The sequence below is a fragment of the Eucalyptus grandis genome, chromosome 8 (assembly GCF_016545825.1).
Source record: "Eucalyptus grandis isolate ANBG69807.140 chromosome 8, ASM1654582v1, whole genome shotgun sequence".
Classification (NCBI taxonomy): Eukaryota; Viridiplantae; Streptophyta; class Magnoliopsida; order Myrtales; family Myrtaceae; genus Eucalyptus; species Eucalyptus grandis.
In genome coordinates, this window is record NC_052619.1 from 1,415,151 (window position 1) to 1,427,898 (window position 12,748).

Sequence of the window (12,748 nt, forward strand, 5' to 3'; positions counted from 1 at the left end):
TAAATTGTGCCAATTCAGTCTATCGGGCTAGCGTTGACATGAATGTCAACCGGCCACGATCATTCGGCAAATGCTAACGTGACAATTTTTTAATATTTTTTGAATTTTTTGAATTCTTTTTTTCACTTTTTGCCCCCACCTTCTTCTTACTCTAGCTGGTTGGCATTGGCTAGAGGCGTGGGCCAACAAGGTGAGCCTTGCCCAACAACAATGAGGCCGCCATTGCCAGATCTAGCAAGGAGCCTCCCCAGCCACCGACAAGGTCGATCATCACCCAACCAAGGTGACGATCAACCTTGTAAGTGGACAGAGAGGCTACGGCCAATGAGGTCAACCCTCACTTTAGCTGGGCAAGGCCCTGCCGAATCTGGCGAGCCTCGGCCCCACCTAGCCATGGCGAGGCCGAGCTAGCTAATGCTAGCAAGCTTGGCCCTTACATGGCTGGGCGAGGCCAACCTCGCCATTGGCCAGTAAGGCTAACCTCGCCGACCTTCACCTCTAGCCTACTAGAGGAATGAGAAGATGGATGAAAAAAAAAAAAAACATTCAAAAAAATTCAATTTTTTTTTTTAAATGCCATGTCAACATTTTGGATGTTCATCACTAACTAGTGTCCACGTTAGTGCCGGCCAACTAAACTTGGATGAATGGACTAAATTGGCACAATTGTAAAAGGTTTAGGATTGAATTGGCAAAGAAAAGTTAGGACTGAATTAGTACAATTGCAATAAGTTTGGGGTTTTATTTTTTGGTAATTCTCCCTATAACTATTTGAACTAGAAAATGGTTAATACCATAAGAAAATCCAAATTATATTCACTGTGACATAAAAACTCCATTTTTTTTTCGTCACTAAAAATACAGAATTTGTAAATTGTGACACAAATTATCCCACAAAAAATCACAAATTTATACCAATGTGATAAATATACATCTTATTGAACTGAAATAAAGGGTATATATCTATGTAAATTGTGGATGTTGTGTCATGATGGGCAAATTTATCTTTACGGATGAAAGATCAAATTAAGAATGTCTAACTTAAAAAGTAGTATGGACGTCTAATGTAAAGTGAATCCGAGGAGGTTTTCAATCTCTCAATCTTTTATAACAAATTTAATGGATGGTCACGTCTAGTATCAAGACAAATGCAAGCATTGAAGCGTAGCTTGGAAGAAGTTAGATTTTATGTATGAAGTATGCGCACTTCCAAAAAGAAGTCAAATTTGAATGAAGCTTAAACGTGAAACACTAAATTGTAGAGTGATACCATTTATATCTATCTTAGCTTTTATGCTTTTTTAACCTAAGTGTATATAGAGTTAAATATACGAAGAATGAAGTTACTCAATTAAGCCAAGACAAAAGCTGCTTGTGTCGAAGTATTTTAAAATTCAAGCTCGATCCTTATTAGAGCTAGAAAATCATCAAGCCGAGTTCGAATAATCAATCAGTCAAGACAGGACAGCTCATGGTACGCGGGGTCTATTCTCGAGTGAATGGCAATGGATGGGAAGAAGAAGAAGAAGCACATGCCATGTTCTTCGCATGTTCAGGAGAATCAATCAAACCAAGTCAAAAGAGGTTTGCGCCAGCAACTACGAAGTGCGAAGCTGTTGTGGTCTAAACGTTAACATTACATTTCAACCCCAAGGGGCTGTCTTTGAATTTGAACGACAGCGAAAACGATTTAGGCATTTCGCATTCCTATGCCTAATTGACAAATTCATGGCAGGGAACGTGATTGGTGGGAGCGTATCACCAAAGTTTGGAATTCCATGGTCCAAATTGAACGGAATAAACTTATACGAATAATGCGAAATTATGTTAGGTGTATTGTCATAATTGCGACCTCTCTCTCTGTCATGCAATATAGATATAATATAATCTTCTTTACTTATTTTATTGCTTGCAAAAGCAAGAAATGTCTATCCATGGTGAAATAGAGAGCTTGTACATTACTTGGGGTTCTTAGAACGGTCAAGAGGCTTTTATCTTTGGTCTTTCAAGGTAGTTATTCGGCCGCACTGGCTCTAGTCTTTGACCTCGACAAGCTTGAGAAGTCGATTTTTCGTTTAGCAGCACATACTAATGTTGTCATTTCAGAATCAGGTCGGAAGCTGGTTGGGTAAAAGTGCTTAATCCTCTGTTGCTTTTGGCATGTGAGATAAAAGTCCGGTCCAATTCGGCAATTTCGAAAGGAGGCTCATCAGCTTCAAGAGCATGAAGAATCTCAGGATCACTTAGTGTTCGACTCGTACTTAGACAAGGAAGTTTCAGATTCGTCAGTCGAACAAATTTCTCAAGAATGTTCAAGTTATGAATCATTTCAGCGATAAAATTGAAGAAGACTGCAAGAATTGTTCATTGAGATGAGGAAAAAGTTACAAAATACATCAATTTTGCATTCTATTTAATTTGACATGAAATGTACACACAACTATATTTCTACTAAGCCAACGATCCACAGTTGCGGTGGTTAGTCGAATGGTCCAAAAACATTGATTACAAGTTCGATTCTCCAATGTATTCTCATCTCAAATGATAAGGATGGCCCTGGCTTAGTACATACAAGTATGATTTCTCGAACTAAATCGACAGTCGATGACATTACGCACATGAATGAAAGAGCTGATCAAACAGTCATGTTGACTTGGCATGGAGTGCCCCACTGGGCATTCCAACTCCTCCTCCGCAATTATTCGCATCCTATCATTGACTGACTCTATGAAAATGATGGTATGGAATTAGCCCCACTTGCAATGACCGGCAAAAGACTCGACGTACGTCGGTAAACAAATCTGTACGCTCTTTCCTTTTCCTTCTGAGCAGCGTTAAACCTAGTAAGATTGGTTTATAAAATTAATTAATTAAATGATGCGATGCGACAGATTATAAACGAGTCATATTCACCATTTCAAGAGATATATTAGTTCGGTAAACTAATCTTAGTAAGTGTACGATTTTCTTTTTTTGATTTTTTTGATAGGAACATAGATCTCACGAAGTCTCTTCGCAGGGTCAAAGTCGACGCTTCCCAACGCACACGTACACGATTTTCTTTTTTTGATTTTTTGATAGGAACATAGATCTCACGAAGTCTCTTCGCAGGGTCAAAGTCGACGCTTCCCAACGCACACGACACGTTCTCCTTCCAATCAAGATCTTGAATTTTCAAAGCTGACTCTTCAGAGCGTAGCAACCTCAAATCAACTGTGTCTACATTCTTTCACCTTTATTCCAATAAATACCTCTCACTGCATGTCCAACATCCCTCACACCCAAATCCACAATGGCCAAATCATACAACATAGCGAGAGCTCTTCTCAACATTCTGGTCGTGTCCGGCCTCATTGCCGGATTCTCGCCGGCGTACGTCTTCGGTCAAAATTGTGGCTGTGCCGCCGACCTGTGTTGCAGCCAGTATGGGTATTGCGGTACTGGAGAGCAGTACTGTGGGACCGGTTGTCAATCCGGGCCGTGTTACTCGTCATCCACACCCACCACCCCGAGCAGCGGGGTTTCAGTGGCAGACGTGGTGACGGATAGCTTCTTTAATTCGATAATTGGCCAGGCTGACGCAGGTTGCGCAGGGAAGAGCTTCTACACTAGGCAAGCTTTCCTTGATGCTGCCGGGGGTTACCCTGAATTTGGCACAGTCGGGTCCGCTGACGACTCCAAGCGCGAGATTGCTGCTTTCTTCGCTCATGTGACGCACGAGACCGGACGTAAGAACCTCAACACAATGTTTGAAGTCCTTTAGTCTATACTTGCCATGTTTGCTCTTTGCCATGAGTTTTATTTACTATGACTTCCAGGAGACATATGCTAGAACATACGATCTGCTTTGCTTCAGAAATGACAATTGATCTTCCTGGGTACAGATTTTTGCTACATTGAAGAGATCGATGGTCCCTCGAAAGATTACTGCCAAGAATCGAACACCCAGTATCCATGCAACCCCAACAAAGGCTACTATGGCCGCGGTCCCCTCCAAATATCCTGGAACTACAACTACGGACCCGCAGGAGAAAGCATCGGGTTCGATGGCCTCAACACTCCCGAAACCGTCGCCAACGACGTCGCCGTATCCTTTAAGACTGCCTTCTGGTTTTGGATGAAGAACGTCCACTCCGTTATTACTTCCGGTCAAGGCTTCGGCGCCACAATTAAAGCCATCAATGGAGGAGAGTGCGGCGGCGGAAACTCGGGCGCCGTCCAAGCTCGGGGCCAGTATTACACTGATTATTGTAACCAATTTGGCGTCTCTCCCGGAGATAATCTGACCTGTTAGAGAGCATAGAAAGCCAGTCTCTTTTATGGCATATAGCCAATCTTGGTTAGCACCATGCCCATAGTCGATTTCCAATGATGTACGCCACTTAAGAATGGATCTACGAAATAAAGGGAATGTTGACACCTAAATTTTGGCGACCCGTTTAGTCATTTATTGTATTAAAAATTATAGGGTAATTTTATCCCTAAGGAAAAAATATGAATTGCATAGCATGTAGATTTAGGTGCATTTATTTTAATTTGCATATTTTGCATTTTTTTATTGGACCGGTGACGGGTGGGTTCGAATTAGTGGTTCTGAGTTTTAATTTGATAGGCCGGATTAAGTCCACGAAGCAAGCAAATTGGCCCGAACCCATTTTCTTTTAATGAAAAAAATTACCTAAATGGATATTTGAAATGATATTATGGTGAACTTTTGGAATTTAAGAAAATCAGGTTGCAATTTTATCTTTATGTGATAAAATCAGGAGATGTGAAAAATATAAAAAGTGATATTGCGTGCGAAAAAGAAATCATGGATGTTGATTTGAAAAGGAAATTAAAACCCTAATCTTTAGCCTATAAAAAGGTTTTTCGATGTTGATTTGAAAAGGAAATTAAAACCCTAATCTTTAGCCTATAAAAAGGTTTTTCGCGTAGGGTTTCAAGGAGGCCACACGTTGAATACCTGGCCACAATTGGAAAAAAGGAACGGCAGCCCGAGAGCAAGAGAAAGAAAAGAGAGAGGGAGTCCTCTCTAAGCCAAACCAAGGAGACTCCACGTTGCGCAAGGTCCCTTGTCGCCGCGGTGCTGTGCCCGAGCCATCTGAGTTGCCATCGCTGCAACGTCCTTGCCGCTTCGCCCCTAGCGGTAACGACAGACTTGCTGCTGTGACCTCACTGCTACCGTGATAAGATGTTGATATGGTGCTGCCCTCCTGCTGTCGTGACCAAGCCTTAACGAGTCCCGCCTAACTGAGACGCTGATGGAGTTGCTGCCTTCCTCGTGCTCGACTACCGTTTGACTCGTTGCTCCCCCAACGAGACCGTGTTTTCTCCTTGCATCAATCACCCGAACAGTCATCACACCCTCGATGATCCACGATCTGCCGCTTCTACTGTATCACGAACCAGCATACCCTAGGGATGCTTGAACCCCCGTCACTCTGGTTTAGAGTGAACGAAGACTCCTGCGGATTCCATCTAGTGTGAAGTTTACGCCGAGGTCCAGCAAGGCCAAAATCTCCCGAATAATGCGAATATCTCGTGGTATTTTTGCGGCCACCGCTTGCGAACTTGAAGTCCACGGTCAAAAGAATGATTATAATCTCGCTTGAATAATTCTGAGTGATGGATTTGTTTCTTTTTTAAGTTTTGTCCAGATTTTACTATAACATTGTGGGCTTTCTGATTTTGTTTCATGCAAGCAAAAGAATGGTTTTTTTGGCGATGAGATCACGAAGAATTCGGGTGCGTGGCGACTATGGACAGTGCGGTCCACCATGTATACCGCCGACTGCCGACCACCTCACACTGAGTCCCTAGTGCTGGCCACCCACTGAGAATGGCAATCCACCACGGTTCGCGGTCCCAAACCGCGAGTTGCCCCTCGACATTGACGCCAAGCTCGAGCCAGCGTTGATATTCTCTTCAAGCTGATTTGTTGAAAGTTTCTATTTTCACAGGTTCGTTGGCTGTGACCCACCCGCATGCTCACCAACCTCCACCATCGAGTGCCGCAACCCTTTTCCGCTCATTTGTCAAGCGAATTCCATTCGGTTTAAATTTGGTAATATTATTTGCGGAATTGGGTAATTATCTTATATAAATTTGATTTGGATATTCTATTGCCTAATGCATGCCTTTCAATATCTTACGTGCATATTTGAATGATAAGCATACTTCCAGTTAGGATTTATTGCTTGATTTGCAACCGAGCTGGGATTTTTTATTTATCTATAAGGCTTTAGATGAAATAATTAATCAAGTGGGAATAAAATTGATATTTTGATCTTTAAGACTTAAGATCAATTTATCGATTTTATCAGTGAAATATTACCCATTGATCACGATGTGTGATATTTTTGATGATTTTGAATGATATGTTTTGTATTGATTGCTTTATTTATCTTGAAATGTGTTTAATTTAGAATGTTGCATACTTTAGGATTATTTGCATATTTAGATTAAGCATTTTATTTATCATGAATTGTTGAAATAAAAAATAAAAAAACATAAATTTAGGATGTTAGATTTTTGTTTCACTAGCTTAAATTGCATGTTTAATTATTTGACATTTTTATTTCGAAATTAATAAAAAAAAAAAACAACAAAAATCATCATGCATATGTCGTGTAGAATTATGGCATCCTTTGTATGTCATTGCACATTTGAAAAATTGCATATTTCATTTTAAATTTAGATTGATTTAGATAGACTGCATCTTAGGTTAGATATTGATATGTTAAGATAATGTCCTGGTTTAAATTAGGGTTTAGCTTGAACTAATCCTTAATATAAGTTAGATAGAATCTTAATTTAGCTAGATAATTTTCACATTTTTCTAATTCCGAATATCATTAAAAAAAATACAAAAATGTCTTAGAATAAATTAGTTTTATTTTCTAGGATAAATTGCATGTTTTAGAAAAAAGAAAAAATGCCATGTGCCTGTCATTAGGATTAGATTCATGAAACGCATGCCATTTAGTGATTGTTGCTAGGTCCATTTAATTAGAAATTGCATGTCATTAGAATTAGGTCACTTAGTTAATATTGCATGATTTTCATTAATTAAGTGAAAACGGAAAAAAATAAATAAATTGCATGTTAATTAGAAATAATATCTAGAACTATCGATGTTGATTCTAATTCAACATTGCAAATGCTTTCGTTGCCATGAGGTAAGTCCAGCATTTTATTTATTACTTTACTTGGGTGTTAAATTGGTGGTTTGCGCACCTGCATGATCGCCTCACATGTTAGGGAAATAGATTTAAAATCAATCTAAGCTGCATTCAAAAACATTTTTGAAAATAAAAAGAAATGGTACCGAAATGGCGTTAGAGAAATCTAGCATAACCAAGTTCCCATACCCAAATCTTTGGTTTGTAGGAGTAAAGTATTTGAGTTTCTAATCGACCCACCAAAAATAGATTAGTGGCGACTCTTAATTGAAAATCAATTGTATGTTAAGAACTTGAACCTAAGTCGCGAATTGGTATGGGCTTGGGAGAGCCCGAGTTAAGTCTAGGCTTAAGAATCCATTAGCCAAATTTAGATGGTTCACACCCGAAAAATTTGGTTGCGATAGGGAATATCAACATCTTGTTGAGTAAGAGTTTGAAACTTCATGACCATGAATTAACATTTATTTCTTTTTCCGAAATAACAAAATATACATGGCAATGAAAAATAAGTTAACAGCTAATGCAAATAATAGTTGGTGAAGCAAAACTAGTTAATAACTTGATTGGAGAAGAGTGGAAAATTTATTTAAAAAGTTATGAATCTATTATACAATGATCAATTTAGTTATAAATCTTTTAATTATGTAAATTTAGTCCTTACAACCATTTTTTTCTATATATTATTAATGTGGATGCTAGCCATCTTACGTAGAATAGCTGTGTGGACAATTTTTGCATTTTATAATTTTTTTATTTTTCCTTTTCTTCATTTTTTTTGTCCCTTTTTCCGTTTTCTTTTCCTTTTGTCTATGGCTTGTACACAGCCATGGTTGGTGATTGTCCACAAGCAAGGGTTGCTTGACCTTGCCTAAGCAATGGGGATTAGAGGTGATCGGGTTCAGAGTGGGTAGGGTCTAGACCTGGATCTTGTACCCAACCATGTTATAACCGGTTTCCTTTTTTGGACCCTATACTCAACCCAATTTGTATTGGACCCTTTACTCGACCCATCCTATTTTTCCAATCTTGTTCTATGGTCAACCATGTTTCCATTGGAACCTGTTTTGCAATTTTCCGATATTCTATACGTCTTCCAATTTTATATTAATACGCAAGAAAATAACATAATTCTCTTAATTTGTATTGAAATATTAAGCATTTGTAATAAATAAATACATGAACTTTTTGACTAAATGAAAAATTAAGGATCCACATGGCTAATTATAATAAATAAAATCATAAGATAAAGAATTAGCAACAAACATAAGTCTAATATTAGTTTTATTCCCACAACTACTACATGAAACTACTCATTTATGCAAACATAAATCATCCTACAAAAGAGAAATTAGGCGAGCCAATCCACACGGTACACAAGAATTTGGTGGCAATGAACACCGTTTGTCTGTCGGATGGTGCGTGAGGGAGCCAATGAGGGAGGGAAGCAAGTGAGGAAGAGGAACAATAAATAAGGAGTGTTGTGCGTGTTTGAGAGAGATAAGAGGAAAAACATCGTGTGATTGCAGGAGTAAGAATAGAAATAAGGGGAAAAAATAGGATTTTGGAGCTATACTTACAAAACCGGTTCCAAAACTGGTTCGGGAACCGATTCCTAAGTGGGTAATCAATTGAACCCAGTTCCCGGACCGATTTAAACCGATTCCAAAATTTGGGAATCGGTTTCAACGGAAACTGGTTCCCGACCCTGTTTTCTGGGTGGGCTGGTTCGATTCTTGGGTATATCCAGTCTAGTTGCACACTCCTAATGGGGATCAAGCCTTGACGCCCTTGTCGACTCTCACTTGTAGCTGGTCACTCATCACAGTCAAGTACTAGCCACAAGCAAAAGGGAAAAAAAGAAAGGAAGAAAAAAGGAAAAAAAAAATAGAAAACTCTATAATTGGCAAATGGTTAAAGGGTTAGAGATTAAAAATTCAAAACAATTTTAGCGACCCGTACTAGACTCTACCCAAACTCAACTCAATTCATATTACTATATTTAACCCAAGCTATTAAGACTCATACCCACCCATTTAATCCACCTTAAAATTTTTATAAAATATGTTACTTTGATAAAATTCTACATCTAATTAAAATAATAAATTAACAAAAAAAAAAAAATATTTGCTAAAAAATTAAAATTGAAAAACTTACGAAGAATTAAAAAAGTACATATATGTGGTGACAACACATATTATAAAACGACTAAAGCCTATATCAGCAATTTTCAGCCAAATTTGGCCCAATAAACTATTGTCGCAACCTACCCCTAGAGGGAGGGAACATAGGTTTAGGGATATTGCGTAAAATGTGAGCCTAACGCCCATGATTAGGCATAGGCTCTCCCAAGAACATATAACTCGCGTGACGTTGGGGTATTTTTTAAGAATTTTGTAAAAATGAGTCGCCATTAACCTATTGGGGTCGGTTAGAAACCAAGTGAGACACGAGAGTACACCTCACTTCCTATGCAACAAGAGAATCTAGATTCGAGAACTTGATTACACTAATTTATCAATTGGTGCCATTTCGGTACCTAATATTGTTCATTTTAAAAAAATGATATTTTTGTCAAGTAATCTGGATTGATTTTAGATCAATTCACTAACACGCAAGGTGATCATATGGTTATGCGATCATTAAAATAACAATTAGCAACTAAGGAAAGCATTTAAATAAATTGCATGGGAGAGCAAAAATTTAACATAAAAAAAAAAAGATAAATACTAATCTTAACTAGAGTAAATGGAAGCCAAAATCAACATACCAAAATTGCACAATTAAGGGTATTCGTCTTTAAGGACAACTAGAACATTTTTTAGCAGGATTCTAAATTGAAAGACGTACATTCTTTTAAGAGAAAATAAACCAAGAGATACCTTTTTGAAGATTTATTTTGGATTTTTCGGAAAAATTAAATTTTTGAATTTTCCAAAATCTTTTGATGAATTTTTTTAATCTTTTTGTTTTTTTTTTTTTTTTGGGTGTTTGACTAATTACTATTGATATTTTTAGACTTTTCTGAATTTTGGAATTTTCTGTGAATTTTTGAATTTTCCTTAATTTTCTAAAATTTATTTTTAATTAATTATATTTTTTAATATTTTTAATACTTTAAATTTTTTAGTGATTTTTGTAATTCTTTTTTTTTTTTTCGGTCTTTTTCTCACTTCATCCTTTTCCCTGCGCATTCTGCTCGAGGGTCCTTCCCGAAGCCAACTTTTGCCATTTTATAGTTTTCTATTTTTTTTTTCTTTCGGTTTTGCTTTTTCCCATTTTACTCTTTATTCGTATTTTCTTTACTTCGTCCCCTTCCCTGACACTCCTCCAACTCAGCATCATCTTCATCTTCATCCAACGAGACAGAAGGTCCCGAAGGCCAGAATACACCAAACCTACTTCTCTAATAACTAAAAAGAAAAAATTTAACGATTCAAAGCATTAAAACAAACTAAACTTAATCAAAATAATTAAACTTCTTGCAAACTATGCCCGTCTACCCCCAGCCCTGTCCACTACCATTCACGGCCATCTTTCCACCGAAGCAGATCAGGGAGCACGATATTTGAAGGATTTTTATCGTGACTCAGAACCAAGCACTAGAACTCGAACGCTGTGCTTCACAGTGAATCAATCTTACATCCACCCCTGGTCCTCCATCATAGGCTAATTCCGGTCATCCGAACAATGCCACCGCCGCACTCTTGGCCATTGCCTTGAACGTATCTACCCGCTGAAATGCCTATGTTCAGTGTCCAGACAATGAATACGCAACAAACACTGAGAAACGACATGCCAAGTAATAGATGTCACGACCTCCTTTTTTCCGTCCGGGGAAAAAGAAGAAAGGTTTAGGGGTATTTGCCTAAAGAGGCGGACCGATGGCCCTAGATTAGGCGCGGGCTCTCCCAAGCCCATACCTCGCGCAACATTGGATTTTGATTTTTAATTCTTAACAACCTATGTAATTCTAGGAGTCGCCACTAGCCCATTGGGGTCGGCTAGAAACCAATCAAGACACGGGAGTGTTGTCTTGATTCCTACGCAACCAGAGATTTCTAGGAACGGGGACTTGTTTACGCCAATGTTTCTATTAACGCCCTTGCGGTACCACTAACTTGGAAAGTTGTTTATCTAAATGGCCACACAATCTTGATTACCAATTATAATTTTTATGAAACCACTAAGTGTCCATGCAAATGTTTTTGTAGTTTTTTTTTCTTTTAATATCTAGACTAATCCTAACATAATTTAGAAGAGAAATTTACATTCAAATTAATGAAACGGCGCGTAAGTAAACATCCAAGAAATTGAAATGACTTGAAAATAAACGCGGAAAATATAAACCCGATACAAGTCGGGCAAATAATATTACATGGCCTTGTTATCACGCCCGGGACAGGACCCCATGAGCAAAATGAGAATTCAAATATGCATAAAATTGCTCTATGTGCATGAAATTACTTTAAATAGTTTTAATCTACGCAAGATGGATTATTTACAAAAATGGTTATAAAATACCAAAAATAGCATTAAATTAGGAAAATGACCTTTTAAAATTAGGAAAATTTCATATATGTCATTTCTATCCTAATTTGATACTATCTAACATTTTTTTGATATTTTTGAAAATTTCATATTTTTCTCTTTTTTTAATTATTATTATTTTTTAAAAATAATAAAGTCTTTAAGCCGATCTATGCTAACATGGAGTAACACAGCACATGAATATCACAATAATCAAGCTCAAATCGACCGTTTCAAGATCGAAGCTTAGTTTGGGCATTTTGTCGAACATTTGGTGCGCATTAAACTAGCCTCAATAGCCTCCTCGAGCCATGTTTGCAGCCTTCAATCTCCACTCATAAGCAATCTCATGTGGAACTAAAGTATCAAGATTATACTAACACATGCAAAGAACAAGATTAGATAGAAATCATAGCTAAAAACACACTAGAACCAAGCTAAAATCGTCCTCAAATGCACGGGTTTGAGCTGATTTTGCAAATCTGGGTTTGAACCCAAGTCAAGTAAACAGGTTACATGCCCATATTCAAGCCCCAACACTCATCACATACGAGATCTAAGGAAATGATACTTAATCCACGTGAAAGTAGGTAACATGGGCTTTCAAATGCAAGAAACATCATAGAGAATGACTCATCGAAAAACATCAAAACGACCTCTCCAAGAAGCACACGTGCAAAACTCTTGAAGAGATTTCAAACACTTAGAAAAATTTCAGCCTCAGAAATCAGTTTTCCGGGCTGGTTTGCCTCTTGATTTTCATGATCAAAACATGCTCAAACTCGAAAATACGTACATCTAGGATGCTTACCTTACTTCCTAGTTTCCTTTTAAAGTGGTTCTTGGCCAAGGAAACCGAGAAATTGTCCTCTGGAAGCACGTGGAAGTTGGCTTCTTCAACTGGAAATGAGATCTGCAGAAAAGAAGACCTGATAACGAAGGTTTTCGTTGACCTCTAAAATTAGACTTCAAGATGTATTTTGTTGGAAAAATTGACACCAAGACAAACTATATGTATTCTAGTTTGGGGTAGA

General features: G+C 37.9%; 1 protein-coding gene across 1 annotated transcript; it reads left to right on the forward strand.

Annotated features, from left to right (window-relative positions):
• Positions 1–3,253: 3,253 nt before the first annotated feature.
• Positions 3,254–4,434, forward strand: LOC104431969 (endochitinase EP3-like). Its single transcript, XM_039299408.1, has 2 exons — positions 3,254–3,728; positions 3,885–4,434. The coding sequence occupies exons 1-2, from the start codon at positions 3,293–3,295 to the stop codon at positions 4,292–4,294; spliced, it is 846 nt and encodes a 281-aa protein (XP_039155342.1). The 5' UTR covers positions 3,254–3,292; the 3' UTR covers positions 4,295–4,434.
• Positions 4,435–12,748: the final 8,314 nt, after the last annotated feature.

Bases quoted from the DNA above. Each gene is read 5' to 3' on its own strand.
- LOC104431969 (XM_039299408.1), top strand. From the start codon at position 3,293: ATGGCCAAATCATACAACATAGCGAGAGCTCTTCTCAACATTCTGGTC. The intron at 3,729-3,884 runs GTAAGAACCTCA...TCCTGGGTACAG, and splicing joins TGTGACGCACGAGACCGGAC to ATTTTTGCTACATTGAAGAG.